Source organism: Lolium perenne, chromosome 1 (assembly GCF_019359855.2).
Source record: "Lolium perenne isolate Kyuss_39 chromosome 1, Kyuss_2.0, whole genome shotgun sequence".
In the NCBI taxonomy this organism is placed as follows: domain Eukaryota; kingdom Viridiplantae; phylum Streptophyta; class Magnoliopsida; order Poales; family Poaceae; genus Lolium; species Lolium perenne.
In genome coordinates this window covers 78973553-78996486 of record NC_067244.2, presented here as the reverse complement: position 1 = coordinate 78996486, position 22934 = coordinate 78973553, and the positions used below count along the sequence as shown (strand labels likewise).

Here is a 22934-nt window from a genome sequence, read left to right as displayed (position 1 = left end):
AAGGGGATTCGCAAGGTAGTACATCTTCATCATCATCGAGACCTAAAATAACCGAAGGATGCGTTGACCGAGCTAGGACACACGTGTATACGCTGATCACTCAAACGCAAGTCACGGCACATGCAAACCGCCGACACGAATTGAAAAGTTAAAAAAAGTTATCTGATTACAACTCAGATAGATACAAACTCAAGGTTCGTATTTCAAAAATAGTGGTTTCTTTTCAAAGTTTCACAAAAAAAGAAACGCAAATTCTATTTCTTGCCTGGGCACTGTATTGTCTACCACGGTGCTCCCTAGTCCGATCCATCAGATCCCCATCTAACGATCCAAAGGAAAAAGACACTAACGTCCAAAACAGCGCTAGTAGAATTTCCCTTCCTCTTCTCTTTTTTTTCCCGTGCCCGTTCCAGTTCATCCCCATTCTCCTCTCTGCTCGCCCCTCCTCAACGTCCCTTCCCGATCTCCACCGCTGATTCAACCTTGTCGGGGCGAGCGGTCCGACGAAAATCCTCGGCGGAGTATCCCTGGTCGGTTCGAGTAGTGGTGGACCAGTTTGGTCGGCGCGGAGAAGCGGATCAAGGAGTTCGGGCGCGGGTGTGGCCGTTCTGGGAGGGTCCCGTCGGCGGCGGGGAGACGCCAATCTGACGATTCTGAGGCGGCGCGAGGTCCTTGGTGAAGGATATCTTCGCCGCTGCTCCGGGATTCGACGCTATTGTGGCGTCGCGGCCGTCGTCGTAATAGTGGTCGAAGGAGAGCATCCTCGTCGAGGCGCTGGTGAGTCCTTCGTTCCTCTCTGATTTCCTGCATGCTCATGTTGATTTTAGGGGCGGCGTTTGCTCGACGCGAGTTCGATTTTGGTCATGGCGGTGCTAATTTCTTCTGTACCCATGTTTTTGCTCATCTAAATCAGGCAGCTGTGCTCGATTTTTACCCACGGATGAGAATGATCTAGTTGTTCTGTGTGCAGTAATTAGGTTCTCTTCTAGTAGCCACACAGACGTGCGTCCATGTAGTTACAGTTTAGATTGCTATATGTCCAGTTCAGTGTATCTGTACATCGGAACTTTTTCAGGTATATGTTAATTGTAGGATGTACAATTTTGGTAGTTTATACATCTTAGGCATATTGGAAGTAGTATATGTACGCTCATAGGATGTATTTTCTATACATTTTTTCGTTTGTATAAATCAGAAGAAATTACTGAACCTGCTTTGGACCTGCTTTTGTCATCCCACTGGATGTATATTTGAACAATTTATACACTTAGAATTATGTATCCGATCAATATTAGTTACCACTAATATAGATGTATTTAGACATATTTTTGGTATAGGTACATCCATACTAGTGGCAAGTAATATGAATCGGAGGGAGTAGTTAGTTTATGCGACACATGTAGGATGTATTTTTTGTCACTCAACATCGATTTGTAAGCTGAGTTCCCCGACCGACAGTCAAACTGTCTCGCTATGTGTATCCGTATCTCCTCACACGTTCTTGTACATGCATACAAATCGATGTTGGGTGTCTGGTCCAGCTTCTTTTTGTTCGGTGGTGTTAGTTCATGGACGATAGAGTAGCTTTTCAATCTTAATCATGCTACTGTAATTGTGCAATATTTAGTTTTTGGTAATAAGGGCATATGGGTCTTCAGATTGTCCGCTCATAGGATGTATATATTCCATCCTGGGCTAGGTTTTCAGATTATTTGGGTGCTAATTAATAGATCCCACCATCTAAAAGTATAGACTCAGGATATATCCCCCCCCCCCCCCCTCCAAGTTTTTGTTGTTTCTTTCATAGCATGTATTATTTTTTCCTGCGCGTTGATGGGCGTAACAAATCAAAGGAATCATGTACCCGACACAGGCAGGAGCATGTCTTACACGGTGCTCATGCGCGTGAGTCATCGGATTAGAAATGGGTGGTCGATTGAAAGCGGTGGGTGAGGTCCGACGGCTTTTGGTGGCCAGCGCGCACGTGTAAGTGGAGCTCCAAAATTTCCCCATTCTCGTTCGTTTTCGTCTCCTTCATCTCCATCCCCACTCTCCAATCGATTATCTGCGGCGGCGTAGCGGCACAGGCAGGAGCACACAGCGGCCAACCTAATCCCAACGCCGGGGCTATCCACCACCCGTCCTCAGCCTCCCTTCCTCCTGGTGATCGGGTGGAGCACCCCCACGAGCAGGGGAGGCGACACGCGTGGTCCCTGGTGGTTGAGAAAGGGCGGCGCGTCGATGGCGAGAGGCCAAGATGGGGGAACGTGGGCGGTGGGAGGAGCTCGCGGTATGGCGGAAGACTTGGTTGTGCTTCTGCTGCCGGTAGCGCTACTCCTTACTGTCAAGATCTGAGGCGGGCATCGGCGGCATGGCTGCTGCCTCGGCGGTGGTCGGTTCCACTGGTCGCGGTGCGGATATGCTTCCACGGTACGGCCATGATCCATGCGTTCGCAGTTTGTTGATCTCGCGGGCGATGCAGCCTTGGAGACGAGGATGCTGCGGTGGGACTCGGGCATGTTGGGCTGCACGGCCTGCCGAGTCTGCCTTGCGCAGGCCCTTGGCAAGCCCAGCCACACCCATCCAATAGTCACTGTCGCCGACTAGGAATGTCACGAATTCCTGTCTCGGTTAGGTGCTTATTTTCTTGTAGCTTTTTGTGTGTCCAAATGCAATTTACTTCAGCATCTTATGACTTCTTTTTTGTTCATCCATATCTTCATGATTTCATGTAACATGTTTGTGTTAATTAGGATGTTCTGTTTGATCGAGCCGCATGGCTAGGTGTAGGAGGGCTCCAGCTTCTCCCTCCGCTTCCGCTCGATTTATATATCTCTGCTTCTCCGCCATGTCTCTCCGCTTTGTGCTGCCGGTGGTAGTTGCGGATGTGCTATATTACTGCTAGTCTGCTACTACTTGCGTTGTGGGTAGCTGTTCTCGATTTATATAAAGACACCAAGCTAGCGTTTTTCTATGAAAAGAAGTATTTTCCTAGGAAAATCAACGGCAAAACAATGAGGCTTTGCTGCACTTTCTATTGAGTTTATCAGCTGAGCCCGGGTAGCTGCTTGCCGGGAGGTGCCTTCAACACTTTTTAGGTTGATCTGGTTATAGGGCAGTAGCATAGTATTATTTGAACTAGGATAGTATCTCTTGATCCCGTTCTATGTATTTTTAGATCCAACATGTTTTTGCACAGATTCTTGTATTTTGTTACATCCGTCGATTTGGTTTGCATAAATCTCTAGATTTTACTACATCTGAATACTATTTTGTTACATGTAAGCACTATTTTGTTACATGTAACATGCAATTGGATATCTCTGGATTTTATTACATATAATTAGCATTTTGTTACATCTAATTAGTATTTTTTTACATCTAATTAGCTTCTAGGTACACTTTTTGATACATCCAGTTCATCTATTTCTACTTTTCAGAAATAGCTTATTATGTAAAAATTGCTAGTCTCATTACTGAATTTCTGTTTATACAGTACAACACCAACTATGTCTTACTAACATATGCTTGTCACTTTGTTACAGTTAATAAACCATGGCGGTCTACACTTGGAGAAAGCAAAATACTAAAAAAGTACATTTAGTTCTTATCGGTGCACAAAGTTGGAAAGGGTTCGTTTGATTTTGGATCAGTTCTCGTCTGTACACTCTGTCCGTCTTTTGTGTAGTTGGATTTAGGAGGTGTACATTGTGTGTATCTATTTTCCTTCTGTTTTCTTAGTTTTAAACTGGTAAACCTCGTCTAGATTAGGATGTATTTTTTTGCGGAAACAAACTTTTATCCTGATGCGTGCTTTGCTTTGGTGCACCTGGTGGAGTAAATCTAGTGCTTCTCCAAAAAAATGTGCATGTAATTTCTGGTTCTGACTGGGGCGCACTCTACCGTGCCGGAAACTAAGCGAGAAAAAGTGGTCCTAAGCCACATTTTCTCTTCTGTTAATGTGTCACTATCAAGTGACGGGACCACTTTCCCTTTCTGTTATTTGATTCTCCTGAAAATAACTGGTGTGCGCGTGCGATGGGGGAGAAACTTTCTATTTTGGGACGGGCAGATACAGTTACGTGTTTCTTTTCTATTTTTGGGTGGGGCACCCCGTAAGACCAAATAGTGCCTGGGCACTGTGTAGCAAAGCCCAAAAAGAAAAGAGGTACGGGCAAAGAATTCTCCCCGAGTCTCCGCTGGAGTGAAGGCAGCAACCACCGGCTGTTGCGACCACCAACCTCTCTTCTCTCTCTAAACCCCACCGGCCGGTGACCGCACGTCCATTTCACGTGCCTCCCCTCCCCTGTCCTTCCTTCCTCCCCTCCCACGTTACCTCCGCCCGCCGCCGGCGAGCTCCTCCCCGACGCGACGCTGCCCCCCACCCCGCTCCGCCGGAGATGGCCACGGAGGGCCTGGTGCCCATCACGCGGGACTTCCTCGCGCGCTACTACGACAAGTACCCGCTGGCCCCGCTCCCCGACGCCGTCACCGCCCTCGCCGCGCGACTCCGCTCCCTCTCCGCCGACCTCGCCGCCATCTCTCCCCTCTCCCCCGGTGAGTGCCCTCTCCGCTATCTCTCTGTGATCCGCTAGCTTCTCGACCCTGCCGCTGCTACCTTTGATCTCACCACAACTAGGCGGTAAGGGGCCATGCTAGAAATTGGCGGTTGATTCTTCTTGTGATGTGTACCTACCTTTGCGGGGTTAGGTCGGGTCAACAGTCAAAATCAGTTTTTGACAGGACAATGACTGGGTCTGACTGCGGGGTATGCTATGCTAATCAGGGCATTGTACTAGTAGCTCGGTTATTTTTCTCTCTGATTACGCAGAATTTTGGTCATTAGCCAACGAGTGCTGTTAGCTGCTATGAGTTGCTGAATGCCACTAAATACCGATTAACTTCAAACTTTATTCTTAGAAGCTTATTAAACTGTCAGCGGGATCTGATTGATGGATCACAGGAGCCCACGTATATTTTGCAGAGAAAATATCATACACTGTCCAACCAAACTGATATTGATGGATCACCGGATGAAATAGTGTGCCAGATACTTACAAACCATGGTTTTCAATGCGGTAAGGTGTCCTAGGGCGTTATACCCCTGCTCTAACGCCTAAGCAGGCGCCTAAGTGTCTAAAGCTGGCAAATTTCCAAGGTGCTGCCAGGGGCCCTTACCGCCTAAGTGTCCCTAAAGGAAACACCTTAAAATCCATGCTACAAACCCGCACTTGATAATTTTAGTTAAGGCAGACAACAAAAATAAATCATGGAAATATATATAAAGTAAAAATCCCTTGTACTTGTACGGTGGGTGCTCACATTATAAAGGCTGTGACAGGACATGATTTTGAAAAAATTGTAATACCATGATAGCTAAAAAAATTGTTTAAAAATTTTCTCGGCTGAGGCTATGTTTTGATTTCACACTGGGCACCGAATTTCTCGTGTACGGGCCACAGCGCATCTAAGAAAGGAATTAGCTTTTCATTTGGGCACTAAACAATGCTTTTCTGGCTTTTCAAATGCTGGAGCTTTAAATAGATGGTGATCTTTCTGAAGCAAGCATTGGTCTGACATGATAATTCTATCTGTTTTGCATGTCCAAGATGAGGAGCTGTTGGAACAAGAAGCAAGTGGTGTACCTGCCCCTAAAATGGATGAGAACATGTGGAAGAACAGAGAACAAATGGAAGAGATTCTATTTTTGCTTAATAAATCTCGTCGTCCTGTTGCAGTAAGTTTAGCTCTGGATCTTGCTGTGAGGATGGATTCTTCCTTCTAATTTTGAAGTTAACATTTGGCATGTGCACGCAACAGCTTCAACAGAAGTCCACACCAGAAGACGCTGATATAGCTTCTGTACTTGACGATGTTGAAACTAAATTGAAGGATACGTTGAAGAAGTTAGAACAGTTTCAGTTAAAAAATGCTGATAATGTTTTCAATACAGGTTGGCCTTCTCTCTCTCCTTCCTTTTTTCTGTTTATACTGATATATTCATAAATATAGGGGAAAAATACAATTGCCGATTGATGAATCATTTCTCATAACTAAGCAAGTCAATCTTGTATATTGAGCACCTGATAATTTGTACTGATTGTCTTAAAAATATTATGGATGGCAACTGAATCTCCTTCACTGGTAATTTACCTGGTCGATAACATCAGTGCTATACTGTTTTATGAGATTTTCTCAGCTGTGAATTTCACAGTCCCACATACTAGCTTACTATGATCCTTTTCTGAAGGAATAGCCTACTATGATATGCTCAGTGTTATATCGCTACCATGTGGCTTTCCAGTCATTTTTGCAGTATTGATGTCTGCAACTGAAATTTATATAGCAAACCAGTATTTCTTTCATCATTTTGATACCAAATCATTTAGTATTTGACATGCACTTACGTTGCAGTTATGACATACATGCCACAAGACTTCCGGGGTACACTGATCAGGCAACAGCGAGAACGCTCCGAGAGGAATAAGCAAGCGGAGGTTGATGCTGTAGTAAGTGCTGGTGGAAGCATTCGCGATCGATACGCATTGCTGTGGAAACAGCAAATGGATAGGTTCTTCTCCTTTCAGTTATCAGTGAATACATATTCATTATTATCAATAAATTTGTAATATTTTTTTCCATTATATGTTCTGTAGGCGGGTGCAATTAGCGCAACTTGGTTCTGCATCAGGTGTATATAAGACACTTGTTAGGTACTTGGTTGGTGTTCCACAGGTAAGCTAAATTGTTGGAATCACATTCACCATATTGATGATAATGATGTTGTTCAAGAACATCAATATTATATATTTGTGGTTAAACTGGATTACTAAAAACTTCTTTGAAATCCCACCGATATTGACATATCATTATCAAAATATAAATTGTTGAATGTTCCTTAAATATATATTACTCCTTTTGAAATGCAATATTAAATGAGCAGCTTCGTTCTGCATCAGGTGTATATAAGACACACATTAGGTACTTGGTTGGCGTTCAACAGGTTAGCTAAATTGTTGGAATCACATTCACCATATTGATGATGATGATGCTGTTCAAGAACATCAATATTATATATTTGTCGTTAAACTGGGTTACTAAAAACTTCTTTGAAATTCCATCTGATATTGGCACATTATTATCAAAATATTAAATTGTTGAATCTTCCTTAAGTATGTATTACTCCTTTTGAAATGCAATATTAAATGATTGACATAGTATAATACCCAGTTTCTTGTACGTGCAGGTTTTATTGGATTTCATTCGACAAATAAATGATGCTAATGGGTATGTAATTCTTTTTTATCAAACAGAAATTAGCATGCAGTCCCATGTATATGGAAGAAAGGACTCAAACTGATGATTTAGATTCCCTTTCTTTCAATTTAATTTTGTCTTCAGACCTATGGAAGTGCAACGAGAACGTTATGGGCCAGCACTATACACACTCACAAAACTGGTGCTTGCAATTCGGTTGTATCTACATCTCTCTTTGGCACGATATGGACAGAAGAAAATGTGAGCGAGCTTCTTAAAGAATCTGCATTTTCCTACTAGCTCTGTTTGCATCTTCGTCATGACCCTCCTTTGACCTCTATTTGAAATTAACAGAGGGAAAGATGACATCGCTGCGTTGCAGCAGGCTGTGGTTTTTTACACTGAGGAATTTGGCAAGTTCACTGTATTCATCGGGTAACTACATTTCATTATCAACATTATCTAATATTTATTAAGCTTTATCTATAATATTTGGCTGTTGCTATTCCCAGACTAGCGCTCAACATACATGTTTATAATATTTAACCTGCGATCATCATCTGTTCACATATCATTGAGTGCAATGCTTAGATTCAAAGAAGATGCATAGTGTTTTGCAATCTTATTCTTACGGGTTACAGGATATAATTTCCTTGGCTATAAGCATTACAGTTTGAGGCGTTGTTTAACTTTTAGCTGTATGCCATTTTGAGGAGAAACACGAGTTGATCATTTGTTAAGCCATAATCGTAATATTGCTAGCATCTTGGTTGTCAGCCCTACTTCATTGGAGCTATGTGGTGACTACATATTTTGGGAAATGGCAGTGGCATCTTGAGTATAACTAAATGAAGCCTATAAGTAACACGTCGAAGTATAATCTTCACTGTAGGCAGCTAGATGATGATCTTGTGATGCAGATTTACCACGCCTGACTATATCCTACACCTAATGTACCTTGTGTAGAAATTGATTACTTCTATTTTGAGTCTTGATCCTCTGTTAACTGCTGAGAGATACCACTGCAGGGAGGTTTTTGTGAATGCCCCATTTTTCATATCTGCTGAGGATGCAGGTGCTGATTCAAGGTATTATTTCCTTTCAGTACAAGTTTGACGATGCATTTTGCATTAGGTAGTTAGCACTTAGCTTACTACAAAACACAGAGGAAGTCTCTAAAAGGCATGAATAACTGAAAGATTAACTTATTTTCACACTTATTCTTGTAGGAACAGCGATGAGTACCGAGAAACTATTATTCCAGCTGGAAAGACACATGAGGTACTGATCTTTTTGGACCGAACTATTTTATCGATTCATTGATAAATCCTACAAAGTGCAATTCCATCTGTAGTATCTTTGTACTCAAGTAGTCATCTGCAACTTCTATAAGCTTATTTTTTTTATGGCTTTTGGGGTGTCAAGATGTTTATGTTCTGTCTGTCATATTCCGCAGGTTATTTTAAATGTTGAGGCTGTCAACTCATATATTGCATGGGATTTCTCTTTGCCGCAAGGGGCCCTCAGCACGTTACTGGTACTATGTCGAATCTCTGTTCTGAAAAAACACAGGACTTCACTTTCTGTTGTGTAGATTCTTTTTTGCTTAGGTATACAGGTAGTTTTTCCTTTTTATTTCAGAGTGGACATAATTCTTTCTATGATAGCTGGAGTTGATTTTAGCTGTGCCGATCAATGATTCTACTTCTGCATGTTTGTAATAGCTTAGCTGATCATGAATTTGGGTACTGGGGACTTTCTTATTCTATTATTTAATTTAATGCATTGGTATGAATCTTTTTTTTTAGAATGTATGAAACTTATTTGTATAGTATATTGTAACCAATCAATTAAAATCGTATCGAGTATCCAGGTATGAGTATATTCATCTAACCGACCCAACTGCGGAGATTTGCATGCATTCTGCCTTTATGGGGTGGCTCCCGCTCCTTGTGTGCTGCCTCCCAATGGACCGGTGCACTTTCCTTCAACATATGACACACAGTTTTAATCTATTATCATATGTGTATATGTTTTACTTAATGTTATGTAACGAAATCAATACATGTTTCACATTTGAACAGTTCAATGTACAGTTCCATTCTAACAGGCATGATACTTTGAAGGGAAAAATTAGTTGTAAGAAAAAGAAGTGCCTTATCCTAGAACAGCTGAATAGCTCAACTCTAAAATAATGATAATTCTCCCTTAGACCCTAAAAGAGTGATATTTAGGATCGAGGAAATTGTAATTGTGTATGATCAAGTCATCTTCATCCTGTCCAAATAGGAACAACTCATTGTACTTGTACATCAACAATTTCCCTTCCTGTAGCACTTGCGACAATACATGTTTAAATCGGTTTGGTCCTCCCCAATAGGAACAACTCATCCCGTTATTCCTAATAAGCAAGAAAAAGTTAAATAATTTTTAAGTATTATCTGTTCTGGCATTCTGGGAGAGTTTCTTGTATTTCTATTCATTCCAAACTTAATAGTTGTACTACACAAATGAATTAGTAGGATATTATGGTGTCACCTCCACCGAGACTGCAGCAGTTTGATGTTTTACATTCGTCTCTTGAAATTATTCATTATTGGATTTTATTTTATAGTTTTAAGTTAAATATTTGATCTGGACAGGATATTGGCTTTCATGTGGAGTACATAAGCCCATCAGGGGAGAAAACTGTAAGTTCATTTATTTTCTGGCAGTGCGACTGTATTATCTGTTCATAAAAGGAACTGAAATATCCTACACATGTCTTCTCTACTATAGTTTATCATTTGTGGATATTGATGTTAATCAATTTGGTAGTAACATGACTACAGTAGCTATTATGGTTTGTTTGATGCTTGGATTGCAGAGTTGATTAGTGCTGATTGTTAGCCTTTTGGCAGTAACCTGTTCTGTGACTGGCAAAACTGTACCTCAAGTCCATTAGATTTATTCAATCAGCTGGCAGTTGTTATTTGGAAATCTTACCTAGTTGGCTAGTTATATGACAATATCACTCCATTATTGCAAAATTTACACAGCATTCACAACTGTAGCAAGAACCAGATTTTCCTATGACAGATATGTTATAGAATATCTATAGATAGATGGAAATTGTTACTTGAGATTGAAGAAAATAAAAACAGAAGGAAACATTGGTGACAATAATAGAATTATGTCAACTCAAAGGCAGACTAAAACAGCTGTTTTACTGGTTACTGGCTATGGTCCAGATGTTTGGACCAAAAAAAGAAGGTTTACCCTGTTAGACATGTCTAACAGGCCCCTTACTTTTCTGCCCCGTATTTCGCGATTATTTCGCCCCGTATAAAAAAAGTGCTCGTCGATACACAGTTCCGTCTAGCAGACCCCGTATTTCACCCCGTAAATTCGTAAATTTAAAACCCCGGGAAACTTGTTCATATTCATAGTTCGTCGATCATACATACGGATCAACGTATATACATACAAAATGCGCGATCCTAAATGGATCGCGACTTCTAGTCGGAGAGGTCGACGATGTACGCGTCCGCCTCCGCCTCCCGCAACTGCGCCTCCTTCATGGCGGCGATGGCCGCCGCCTTCTCTTCCTCCTCCGCCCTCTTCTTCTCGGCGTCGTCCTTGAGGGACTCTTCTATCGCCTTCAAGAAGTCGGGGTCCTCCTCCTCCTCGCCGGCGAGCGGAGCTCCTCCGCCGCTGGTGCTCCCGATGCCCGCGTTCCAAGCCGCCTTCGCCCGGCGTTGGCGCTCACACTCGGCGCGCCACTTGTCGAAGTCGGGGCCGCTCATCGTCTTGAGCGGCAGATCCTCCTTGTACCAGCGCCCGCCCGCCGCGAACTCAACGAGCTTCGGCGGGACGTACGCGGCGCCGGCGTACCTGCAGGCAGCACGGCGGCTCCCGGCGGCGGATCTCTTGCATTGGAGACGCCACGCATCCTCCACGTTGTCCGGCGAGCGGGATCGCTTCGATCCGCTCGCCGGCGAGGCTGTACTGCGGCGGCGTGCGTCCATGCCGGAGCTGGGGTGAAATGCGGAGCTAGGGAGTGAGGGATTTCTCGCCGGAGCTAACTGGGGAGGCGGCAGCGCACGGCGGAGCTAGGGTTGCGAGTGAGGGGTTAACCCCTCACTCGCACCTTCGCCCGGTATAAGTAGGGGCGGCGGGGCGGATTTCCTGGGCCCCGTATTCCGCCGAAACGGGCCGGCCCGAATACGGGGCCTGCTAGACGGCCCGAACCGCGCCTGCCCCGTATCCCGCCGGAATTTTACGGGGTGGGCGGGTTATAAGGGGCCTGTTAGACATGCTCTTACATGCTGCCAGCTGCTTTCCTAATCTGCCTTGATGGAAGTGCTGTGGCTTTCTTAAGAACACTTAGTTCTGTTGTGTCTTGAGTGTTTCTTTATTGCACTATCTGATGGCAAAATTTTCCCTTGGAGAACACCTCTTACTGCTTCCTTCGTCGAATCGTCTTTTCCGTGTATATGAGCATGAACTAATGAAGTTTGTCCATGTAGCACAGGAATCTGACCAAACCAGAAAAAATGACGGAAGACAAATATAAGAAAACTCATATCTGAACTGTGCAGAACATTATAGTATGAAATGTTTGTGCATTCCTTTTATTATTTGCACTGATAAATATAGAAAATCATACGTAAGTACAATTTTTTTTACATAGCAATCAACAGGTTGCCACTGATTTATAAAACCAGTATTGTCTTTGTCAGATATGTCTGCATGATCCTGTAAAAAACAATATGTACAATGATCCATAAATTAATTTCAACATTTATCTGTGTTCATTGTTTTCTCAAATGAATTTGTATGTATTTTTGCAGTTAATTCTTCCCTACCGACGTTATGAAGCTGACCAGGTGAGCTCACTTTTATTGCTTATTCTCTGTTTGCTTCAGAATATTCTACTTTTCAGGTCCAGTCAATTGTTTTGATTTGAAACGAGTTACATTACTATCAAGTGTCCGACTTATGATCACAATGGATTCTCAGGGTCGAGCTTCCTGACAGGAGGAACAGAAATGTTCTTGCTTTCTTGGCAGTTGGCACCACAATTTTTATCCAGTAGGTAGATACTCTGCAGCCGTAATATAACATGGACTGCAGCCAAAGGGCTGCATGGTCTGTTGGCCATTTGTATCATTCATGTAACTGTAATCTCCCAATCGGAAGTGCAAAACCCACCTTAATCGCTCTAGTCCTTTGGTTCCTCATCAGGCAATCAGAAATCTGTGCAGTTAAGCACCACAGCTGATATGAGTACTGCTATCCAACAAACCCAAATTTAGACCTCTACCCAACATCATTATATTATAGTTAGAGCAGGTCTAACAGACCCCTTAAAACACCCAAACCTGTATAATAACCGCCAAAATACGGGTTTGAGCTCTACCCGGTCGTCTAGCAGACCCCGTAAAAACGCCCCCCGCTTCGATTTTTACCGGTTTCGATTACGGGGCGGGTCTTCGCCCCCTACTTGTACGGGGTGGGCGGCCAAATACAGGGCCAACCCCCCCCACTCGTGGCGGGTTGAAACTTCAGAAAATAACTGCTTTCGCGATTCGCCTCGCCGGAATCCCGCTAAATTCCGGCGAGCTGCAGCCGGGGCGGGGCTGGGCGAGCGCCACTGGGGCCGGGGCGGGGCTGGGCGAGGGCCGCCGGGGCCGGCGCGAGCATGGCCGGAGCGGGCGGGGCTGGCCGGAGCGAGCACGGCCGCGGCGCGGTCGGGAGCGGGGCGGCGCGAGCTGGGCGGGGCGAGGACGGCCGGAGGCGGCGCGGCCGGGGCCGGGGCGGGGCGAGGGCGAGGGCGGCCGGGGGCGGCGCGGCCGGAGCCGGGGCGGGGCGAGGCGAGGGCGGCCGGGGGCGGCGCGAGCGGGGCGGGGCGAGGGTGGCCGGGGGTGGCGCGGCCGGGGCAGGGGCGGGGCGAGGCGAGGGCGGCGCGGCCGGGGCCGGGGCGAGGGCGGCCAGGGGCGGCGCAAACCATGGCCGGGACGGGCAGCACGCAGTTGGCTAGAGGAGGAAGATGAAGATTTTTTTTCGATTTGGCATATTCTGGGAATATTCTATTTTACAGGGTGAGTTTACAGGTTCTGCTAGCTCGTCCGAGTTTTCGGCCGGCGAAAAGTGAATACAGGGCCCTCTACTCGGGTTTTAAGGGGCGAAAATATACGGGGCCTGTTAGACATGCTCTTAAGGTCATCTGCTTTGCTACTCACTGACAATGACATTTCAGAGCTTAGAAACATTGGTTTTGTTAGCAAGTTATTAGATGTACAACCGCGAGTGCGAAGCATTTCGGGGAAATGATGCCAGGAGAGTAGGCTTTTGTAATAACTGCATTTACTTTCTTGCCAAAACTCTCAATTAATAGATTGGGACAAAGCTTTTGCCCCCGTTTCAGAAAAAAAAAAGACGTAAAATCCCAGTCGGGTGACTAGGGAACAATGATTTAAGCACACCCTGCACAAAAACAGTAGACAAGAGTGGTTGCTTTACCTTTAGCAGCTGTATGATGTAAGAGTACAATCCCCCTGTGCTCTTTGAATGGTTAACATTTTGTTTGTCCTGCACAGGGTAACTTTTGCACTGTTTTTGCTGGATCATACAAGCTTGTATGGGACAACTCATATTCAACATTCTTCAGAAAGGTATTTAATGGAGCATATCCTGCATGTATTTTTGCAATTTGTAGAAGTTATACAATAAGCGAGCAATCCTGGTCTTCGGCATGTACAGTTTATTTCAGTGACTTTATGTCTTTAAGCCATTTTTGTTTTCTATATTTTCATGGAAAAACTGTTATTCTTGTGCCCGATTAGCAAGCATCTCAGCTGTCATTTGCAAGATTACTAGAATTTCTGTCTAGACTAAAAAAATGTGTAAGGCTAACATATATTCCTTTGTAATAACTAGTACTAAAACCAGTGGCAATGTTTATAGTATAATGGATTCATGATTGGCACTAAAGGGAACGAGGTTCAGTTTTTGGGATTATTGCTGAACCTGTCATGAAAGGTGATGTTATAACCCTGTTTCTGCCAACTGTTTGGTAGCAAACCCTAAATCATTGGTACTCCATAAAGGTTGTTTAGGTAGCACACACACAAAAGGAAAGGAATTGCAAACATAGTTAAAAGGAAAATATGTGGGTAAACCAGAAACGGAACCGGTCAAGTCATGTGACATTGGAATATATTGTGTAGCCCTTCTGTTCTGATGATCGTCCGTTTCATTTGCCCATGACAGACTCTCAAGTACAAGGTGGACGCAGTACCCCCGGTCATCGACCCTGTGGAGCCTGTCGCTGAACCTTGATAGAGTCAGACTCAGACTTAATGTAAAGCTGCAAGGGCTAAGGCCTGTGTCGGAGTAGCCGCGCAGATGCATCTAAAGCCCTTGCAAAATGTTGTAACCTTATTCTTTTGCCGACTGCGAAGCGGCAATTCTAACTGTGTAGTTCTAGCGATAACACGTTACATGTGTGAGCGCAAAATATGTATCTTTGTGTGGAGGCATTCTTTTGTGTGCAGATGATGGACTCATATTTTCCCAGGCTGTCTTTTTATGAAAATCCGGCACCACTCCCAGTAGCAATCGCAGGAAGGTTCAGACGAACCGATCATCGATGCAGCTTTTGATGCTGAGTTGCTGCGGCAGATCACCGTGGTAGATTTAAGAGTTGATTGCAGTTGCTATAAGGGTGCATGGCGCTACCAGCTCCTCCTCTACCTCTGGCATATGTAGATTGTTCGTTTTGTAGGTAGAGCCCTGCTGACCCTTGAGCGGAGAGGCGAGCTGGGTAAGCAAGAAAGGAGGATTATGAGTACCTACAGAAGTACAGATCAAGGTGCTTGCTTCCAAGCGCTAGGAAGGTAAAAACCATGCCAAAGGAATGACGAGCATATAAGGATGTCTTGAGCGAAGGAATAACCTGCGTTAGTGCAGATAGATGGCTAGATATTTGTGCGTGCCAGTGTAGATAGGTTGAGGATTTGCACACTCAAAGAACTAATCAGTGATGTCAAAAGCATGGCACTCAGCTACTACCGCTGCTTCGAGCCCTTCCTCCACCTCCTTCCTCTCATTGACTATCCTGGAAGAGTACTGACGTGATCGACCTCTCTTCTATCCTTTTCTCCGTCTTCTCTCTCTTTCTCTCTCTTTCCAGCTTTTCCTGACATTAAGGGCATCTCCAACTGAGCGATCCAAACGGACGCGCTGGACCATCCGTTTTGGGCCATTTGGGTGGCCGAGCGGATGCGCGGACGGAGCCCCGCGTTCGTGCGTCCGTTTGGCTCGCACGCTGCGCCCAACGCGCGGACGCAACACATATTCGAAGAAATTTTAAAAAGAAATTTAAAATGCAAATTTAAACGAAATTTGATTAAGCATATGCCCTATTTTGGGCAAATTTGTACATAGCCCTATTTTGAAATAACTAAAAGAAACCCTCTATATGGGCTTTAAAATTTAAACTAAAAAACCCTATGTTAGGGTTTGGTCGTTAGGGTTTGGTCGACGACGCGGTGGCCGCCGGTGTGCCGCCTAGTCCCTGTGGGTGTCGTCGGCCTCGGCGTCGACGACGTCCCCGGGCGGCGAGGCACTGTTGTGGCTCGATCGCGCCGGGGACTCCGGCCACGGAGACCACAGGGCCTCCTCCAGGCGGAATGGGGGTCCGGAGCCGCCCGAGGAAGCGGCGCCGCGGCAACACGGAGCTGCGCCTGCCTCTCCTGCTAGGCGAGACGCCTGGCCTTCTGGCGCCGCTCCTCCTCCGCGCGGCGCCTGGCCTCCTGCCGCCGCCGCGCCGCTTCTTTCTCTCGCCGTCGCGCCGCGGCTGGCCTAGGCGAACAACTCCGGGCCTCGGCATCCTCCACCGCATGCCGGGCCTCCTCCTCCATCGCGGAGGTGCGAATGGCCGCTTGGAGTTGCGGCCATTTCGCTTCCTCCTCATTGCCGAGATGAGCAGAGCGGCGCGGAGGTCGGGGTCCTCCTCCGAGGATTCCAGCTTGGGCTGGAGCAGCAGCGGTGCCGGTTGCGGCAATGCCGCGCCGCCGCGGGCGGCCTCTCCGATGTGGAGGCCGCCGCGGTTCCCTCCGGCCCGCAGCGCCGGCGGCTGCTGCTGGCCTCGTCGTCATTGGCTCCGGGAGCGAACCATCGCTTGGGCATGGCGGCGGTTGCGCTCGGGGAGTGGAGTGGAAACTGGACTGGAGGGACAGATCCCCTCCAGTCCACATTTAATAAGTCTCCCCGGTCACCAACAGATGGCCCCAAGGTAGACGAGCAGCCAAGCGGCAGGACGCGACCGGACGCCGCGTGCCATCCGCGGCCACGGAAACCTAGCCCAGATTTGGGCCGGGTTTGCGTCGTTCCGGACGCCGCGGCCATCCGCATTTGCGGTGCGTCGCCGCGTTGGGCCGCATTTTTGTCCGGCTGGATCCATCCGAACGCGCGGGCGCGGGATGGGTCACCGCGTTGGAGATGCCCTAACATTGGGTCTATTCAGGAATTAGTGCGATGGCATCAAATGAGCCTTGAGTTAATAAGTTTCTCTATTAAGTACAAGAACAACAAATGCAAAATCTTACTCTTTTATGCAGGCCATACCGTTAGCTATTCATTGGATGTGGTCCTACCTACAACTAATGGAGAAGCGAGAGGATATGTGCAATCGGCAGGTGAGTCTTCGCTCCCCACTCTGGAGTACAAGAGCAACATATTGAATTGATGCACTAGCCCAGTTCATCTAAAAAGTCCGAAAGTATTTGCATATTTCAACGATATAAATCTAGCACCTATTCTCTTATACCAACAAAAATTGTTAATTTCAAGAACTCTGTACAGTGCACCTTGAGTGCATTCCTGAATCCTATAAATATACTTATAAGTATGCCTCTTTCACAGTTTGTACAATGTGAAACTCTGCTAAAGCCTTTGCATCCTGTAGGGAGTTCTCATTCCTATGTGCTCCTGTTGTTCTGCAAGCTTCCCTGAGAAGGGAACCCCCCACTGTACGCAAAGGCCCTGCTGTCCATCTCAAAGGTCGTGGATGACGTCGATGTGTTGGAGTACGGGAACCTTGGCACAAACTTCTTTGCCGTCGAGTCTACGCTGAAAGATGAGCTTGTCGATACTGAACCTGGCGTGATCCCGTGGTCTTGCATTATCATCTCGATCTCCCTCACGATGTTGTTCATCGACGGGCGGTCAGGTCCCACCTCTTCCACGCACTGTAGTGCCATCTTCAAGAACCTTGGGAAGCCCTGGAGCCCTCCCAGTTTGAGAAGAACTGGGTCCATCACATCCTTCAGCCCACAGTACATGCTGTCTTCCATGTCTAATGCCGTCTTCACCTCACGGACAATGTACTTCTTCTCGTATATAGGCGGCTTGGCCACTATTAGTTCCAGTAGTACCACACCGAAGCTGTACACATCGCTCTTCGCCGTCAGCTGCTGTGTCATGTAGTACTCTGGGTCTAGGTACCCCTGCATTACAAGTGTTTTAAAGCTTAGAATGGAAATGATAAGCATGCTCTGCAGTGCCATACAGAAGTGCAAGCCTACCAGTGTTCCCTTGACGTTTGTGCAGAGCTCGCCTTCCTCGCTGTCTGATACCAACAACGAGAGGCCAAAGTCTGCCACCTTTGCGGTCATCTTCGCATCGAGGAGAATGTTGGTGGACTTCACATCCCTGTGGATGATTGGAGGATTGGCATGGTCATGGAGGTAAGCTAGCCCTCTAGCTGAATCCAGGGCTATCTTAAGTCTGGAACTCCAATCCAACTGTACCCCTTTAATACCTACAGTGACACATCATGATCAGTCTTGTGTAACTCGAAGTTTAATTGTGATAATGAGATGGAAGAACATGTTAACGTACCATATAGTGACTCGCTTAGAGTTCCATTGGAAATGAACTCATAAACAAGCATCCTTTCACCCTTCTCGAAGCAGAAACCAACTAGCCCGACCAAGTTCTTGTGATGCACCCTCGAGAGGAGCTCGATTTCTGTCTTGAACTCAAGCCCACCCTGCATGGACCCTTGCTTGGACCTCTTGATGGCTATGATCTGGCCATCCATCAGTTTTCCTCGGTACACCTGGATTTGGTCAGAACAGAACACTTATAGAACTGTCCCAAAGATGATAAAACCTTTAATTTCTCCAAAGGGTTGTTTGCTTACCGTTCCGTAGCCTCCTGCTCCAATTGCATTGATTTCTCTGAAGTCATTCGTGCTCAGCTTGAGCTCTTCCAGTGTAAAGACCCTAGCACTCTTGAGTTTTGGCGCTTCACCAATATCTTCTGTTGTTGATCCCCATGAAGCTGAAAATAAAGATCAAAAGGGCAGAAAAGTAAGTTTTTAACCCGATGCAGTCTGTATGCTGTATGGAATCTTATCTACGAGGTACAGTGCAGTACCAAAAGGATCGCTCAGGGTAACAAACTTCCGAGCCCGTTTCCTTTGACGCACAGCGTAAGCCCCGATGAACGCGAGCCCGACCACCAAAAGAACAGAGCCGGTCACAACACCAATCAAAATTGCTCGAGAAACTGCATCATCGACACCCACAACATCAGCCCTGGTACCCATTTGGCAGCACGAAAAACATCACATGAACGGCTGGATCAATTATCTACTAGTTACCTTTGTCGTGGAACAGATAAGGACGTGCTTCCACATAGTAAGGTCCAAATTTCTCTGGCGGCTTGTAAGTCTGAAGTGTCAGATTGAAGCAGTTCAACACCTGGTAGTAAGTGAACCTCTTCCGATCTTCTGGGCAAGCCTTAAATTCCACCTTTAGGTACGCATCGCCGGTGTGTGGTACTAAGCCTAGGTTCCGGGTACAGTTTTTCAGTGTGTCCGAGAGGTTTTTGTGCAGTTCACCAATGTACTTGTTGACGTTGCCAAAGGAAGGAGATCTGAATTCTATGGTTTCCTCAAATGGATTTTCACACTGGACATTAAAGGTAGGATACACAGTTGGAGGTTCAGTTAGCTGGTCCGTGCAGAGCGTCGTGCTTGACAGAAGAGAGTCACTGCAGAGTGGGTTTCCTTCAAGCCTGGCAACAGCAGAGCAGCAAGATGAAATTAGAGAGTAAGAGTTTGAAGTGAATGGTAGGCATCGCCTTGTCAAAAAAAAAAAAATTCTTGAAACGATCAGTGATACTCACTTGAGATTTGTGTAGTTGAGGGTGCCGTACACTGTAACCGAGGAAATGCTGTTGTTCCGGATGTCAACAAGGTCTAGATCTTTGCTGATGTTATTGCCCATGTCAAGCGTACCATTCAGTTGATTATGACTCAATATTCTGCAGTATGTTTGACTAGTTAGTAGATTTTGAAACCATACTGCACAAGGTAGAGGTTTTACGGTTGTTGCATTGTCTTACACATGTTGCAAATTAGTCCGGCTGAAAAGCTCCTGTGGCAGTTTCCCAGAAATCCCAACTGACTGCATTGTACTATACGACAAAACAAAAGAGTTTTTATGTCATTTCTGCTCTTAAACTTCCTCTTAAGTACTGAATTCAGATAGCATTGCAACTTACAGTGTCATTAAACCCTTCAATCCTGTAAACCAACTTGGAACACCAGAAGGTGTGAAGCTGTTGTTGCTTAGATCCCTGTGCATATAGTGCCATATCACTTGTTAGTGATACTGAGTGAAAGTTTGTAAAGAATGCTGATTAAGATTGTACTAAGTTCTTACACATTTTCAAGACCATCCATAGCAGTCAAATTTGGCATTGGTCCACCCAGCTTGTTATTTGATAGCATTCTGAGTTTTCAAAAAAAAAAAAATACAAGTGACACATTAGTGCTTATCTCATTAAAATAAGTATCTTTGCGAGAGCACCATCTAATAAGATTTTGGAGTGGTGGGTACAACAACTTACAGAACATGGAGCTTAGTCAGCATTTGCATAGGCGGAACTTGGCCCGTGAAGTTATTGTCGTTTAGACGGCTGTGTTTCCAAAATCACATCAAAATAATCAGCTTGGGATAGACTGAGAGAAACCCTAATGCCCCAAAATAATTCTAGAGCTAGTTGTCTGAACACTTACAGTACTTCAAGTTTTGGGATTACCCCAATGGATGCTGGAATATTTCCACTAAACCTGTTCCTGTCCAGAAGTCTAGACGCAACAAATCGTAGTCAGACATGTTACAGTGCAAATGATGCTAGAGACAAGGCCTAACTATTTGAACTTACATATGCTTGAGGCTCATGTTTGAGTTGAACATATTCTCTGGGATATGACCCTCTAGCAAATTTTGGTTAAGATGGCTACAAAGGGCCGAAACGACAATGGAATGAGTGATAACCAGATGTTAAATATGATTAACAAGAAGCTAAATGTTACTTCTGACGCTTACAAGTGTTCCGCTTTAAGAAGCTGGTCCAATCCAGTTCCATTGTCCCTGGAGTTTGGTAGGCGTCCGGTCAAACTGTTATTAGCTAGGTCTAGCCATGTAACCTTCGAGAGCTTGCCCAATGAGGGTGGGATGCTACCCGTGAATTGGTTTGAGTTCAGAGCGCTGTAGAAGGACATCGAGTGAGATCCAATAGACAGATAGTTCTTACAAACATACCTATGAATTGTTGAAACGAACAACAAGAATCTTACAAGAATTCGAGTTGTGCCAGGTTGCCTAGTTCATTTGGAACAGTTCCGCTGAAACTGCAACCTATTAATACTCTACAACATCATTCAAGTTACGAAGGAAGATGATAAGTCAGCAACGGAGGTGGAAACAAAAGATTATATAGTTCATAGGTCTACTGCAACTTACAAGTGTGTAAGCTGAATCAACTTCCCAATAGCAGGTGTAAGTGGGCCGCCTAGATCTTTATTCGAGGATAGATCCCTGCAGTTCATTCACGGCAAGTGATTAAGTGTCCTAATATTACTTTATTGCACAAACACAAAACAGGTAAACGCATAGGATTGTCCATAGAGCTAATTTTCAATGCTCTGAAAACAGAAAAGTCTCTGCCACAAGCTAGGAAAGCGTATGATTTGTTTTTAAAAGAAGGGTTGACACACCGTGTCTGCATCAGTGCATCAGTAGATGTGCACAGCCATTTTTATTGAGAATAGTTCGTAGCCAAAAAAACAGAGCACACAACAGAAGCACTCACAAGATCGTGAGCTCGGTCAGGCTTCCTATGTCGTCGCTCAGGGTGCCTTTCAAGTTCATACCAAATAGGTTTCTGCGAGATAGAAGAGAGTTAGAGGAAACCAAAATCAGACAGAATCTTGGACAGGTCCTAGCAAATGCTGAGGTCAATTCTACTCACAGTGATATAACCCTAGAGTTGCCATTGCAAATAATTCCATCCCATTTGTCACCGCAAGGATCATTAGATGATTTCTTTGTCCAGCTTCTAGGCATATTTGACCATTTCTTCTTCAAGGATTTTAGAGCAGCCGCTGCAAAAGGGAGGAGGGACATACAACTTGTCAAACCAACTTTACGACCAACTTCTGGATACTGTTTCAGCTAAGACTCTGGTGATGTCCTGGGTAAATTTGCTACTAGCAGATAGATTTCTTCACCAACAGGATCCAAGAGAAGTACCACAACAATCTCTTGGGCAAATGATTCCAGCAGCAAAAACCTGAAACCCTGAAACTACAAGATTTCTAATCCCTAGTCCACCCGGAGACCAGATGGTACCAAAAGTAAATTACTATACTCAACCAATTAAGCTAGATTCCAAAATATTTTCGCCGCAATTAGACACCAAGAAGCAGCTAAAATTAAGCCACAAACTAGCTGATGCAAATGAACTGCTTATTGCCCCCACAAAACCACAAGAACCAAGAAGAACAAAAGTCGATTAAAAAGCCTAGCTGGAGCATACCATCCTGTGGGTTGGTGGCGGCGGCGGCGATCCTCGACCCGGCGAAGAGGCACAAGACGAGCAGCAAGAAGAAGAGCCGCCCCTTAGCGGCCATCCCCTGCCCTGCCGGCAACCAAAAACTGCAGAAGACCGGTCCTTTTCTGGTCCCGGTGACAGATGTGCTTCGATTCCTCTGCTGCTCTGCTCCTGGAAAGCGGTGCGGCGGACGGAGGTGGACTGCTGCAACCAGGAAGAAGCTTTTCCGAGCTGGAGGAAGAAGGGCAGCAAGACGCGGAGCTCGCCAATGCTGAAATGTAGAGAACCGTGTCGGAGATCAAATCAAGTTATAGTAGGTGACGCGTGCTTGCTACTTCCTGCGCCTTTTTTGCTCCCGTTTTACCTGGTCAAATCCCTGGAATCTTCCTCCTTGGGCCCAAGAGTACTCCGTATTTGTTTTGTGGTGGTTAGGTTTGTTTGACACTCTCTTCCTCCTTGTATGGAGTCAGTATTAGTAATTTAACTGCACCTGCCTGCCTGTAGAGCAAGTCGGCGAGCAGGACTACGCTGGTGGTTAACAAAATAACAAGTACTATCCACGACCACTGGACGTCAGATGATCTGAACCCATTCGACCCAGCGATTTTCCTGGTATTTTTATTTGCAACATACTGCCAAGTACACAAAGCTGATAATGCCTGTACTAATAATACTATAATTATACACGACATTCATTATCCATATTGAAAAGTATGCTTAACCATAATGACAATCGTAGGGGTTAGTGGGTTACGTTCTCGGAACGCTGTAATCAGGAACCC

At 45.4% G+C, this 22934-nt stretch overlaps 2 protein-coding genes and 1 long non-coding RNA gene across 4 annotated transcripts; 2 read left to right on the top strand and 1 right to left on the bottom strand.

Moving 5' to 3' along the window:
* The first annotated feature begins 282 nt into the window (after positions 1–282).
* LOC127294196 (uncharacterized) lies at positions 283–3874 on the top strand. The gene is made up of 2 exons (XR_007846428.2): positions 283–777; positions 3546–3874. It is a non-coding gene; the product is annotated as an uncharacterized lncRNA (long non-coding RNA).
* Positions 3875–4273: 399 nt separating this feature from the next.
* LOC127294189 (uncharacterized) lies at positions 4274–14817 on the top strand. The gene is made up of 15 exons (XM_051323944.1): positions 4274–4557; positions 5610–5737; positions 5821–5953; positions 6415–6571; positions 6657–6735; positions 7247–7287; positions 7402–7518; positions 7612–7692; positions 8286–8345; positions 8487–8538; positions 8714–8794; positions 9900–9947; positions 12090–12125; positions 13839–13913; positions 14512–14817. Exons 1-15 carry the CDS (start codon positions 4401–4403, stop codon positions 14578–14580), a joined length of 1314 nt encoding a protein of 437 aa, XP_051179904.1. The 5' UTR covers positions 4274–4400; the 3' UTR covers positions 14581–14817.
* Positions 14818–16966: 2149 nt separating this feature from the next.
* Positions 16967–22460, bottom strand: LOC127294174 (leucine-rich repeat receptor protein kinase HPCA1). 2 transcript variants are annotated; one of them, XM_051323926.2, is made up of 19 exons: positions 22138–22460; positions 21571–21703; positions 21412–21483; positions 21063–21137; positions 20897–20968; positions 20646–20807; positions 20482–20556; positions 20333–20404; positions 20164–20232; positions 19977–20045; positions 19816–19890; positions 19657–19728; positions 19438–19575; positions 18911–19326; positions 18685–18816; positions 18449–18588; positions 18145–18364; positions 17829–18064; positions 16967–17750 (listed from the first exon to the last, which is right to left on the bottom strand). In XM_051323926.2, the coding sequence occupies exons 1-19, from the start codon at positions 22229–22231 to the stop codon at positions 17223–17225; spliced, it is 2850 nt and encodes a 949-aa protein (XP_051179886.1). In that variant the 5' UTR covers positions 22232–22460; the 3' UTR covers positions 16967–17222. The 2 variants fall into 2 exon arrangements, with proteins under 2 accessions (XP_051179886.1, XP_051179894.1); XM_051323934.2 differs by lacking the exons at positions 21412–21483; positions 21571–21703; positions 22138–22460 and adding an exon at positions 21317–21358.
* Positions 22461–22934: the final 474 nt, after the last annotated feature.

Bases quoted from the DNA above. Each gene is read 5' to 3' on its own strand.
- LOC127294189 (XM_051323944.1), top strand. From the start codon at position 4,401: ATGGCCACGGAGGGCCTGGTGCCCATCACGCGGGACTTCCTCGCGCGC. The intron at 7,519-7,611 runs GTGAGCGAGCTT...TGAAATTAACAG, and splicing joins CGATATGGACAGAAGAAAAT to AGGGAAAGATGACATCGCTG. The intron at 12,126-13,838 runs GTGAGCTCACTT...TGTCCTGCACAG, and splicing joins GACGTTATGAAGCTGACCAG to GGTAACTTTTGCACTGTTTT.
- LOC127294174 (XM_051323926.2), bottom strand. From the start codon at position 22,231: ATGGCCGCTAAGGGGCGGCTCTTCTTCTTGCTGCTCGTCTTGTGCCTC. The intron at 21,704-22,137 runs GTATGCTCCAGC...TCCCTTTTGCAG, and splicing joins CGCCACCAACCCACAGGATG to CGGCTGCTCTAAAATCCTTG. The intron at 20,405-20,481 runs GTAAGTTCAAAT...TGTTGCGTCTAG, and splicing joins AACATGAGCCTCAAGCATAT to ACTTCTGGACAGGAACAGGT.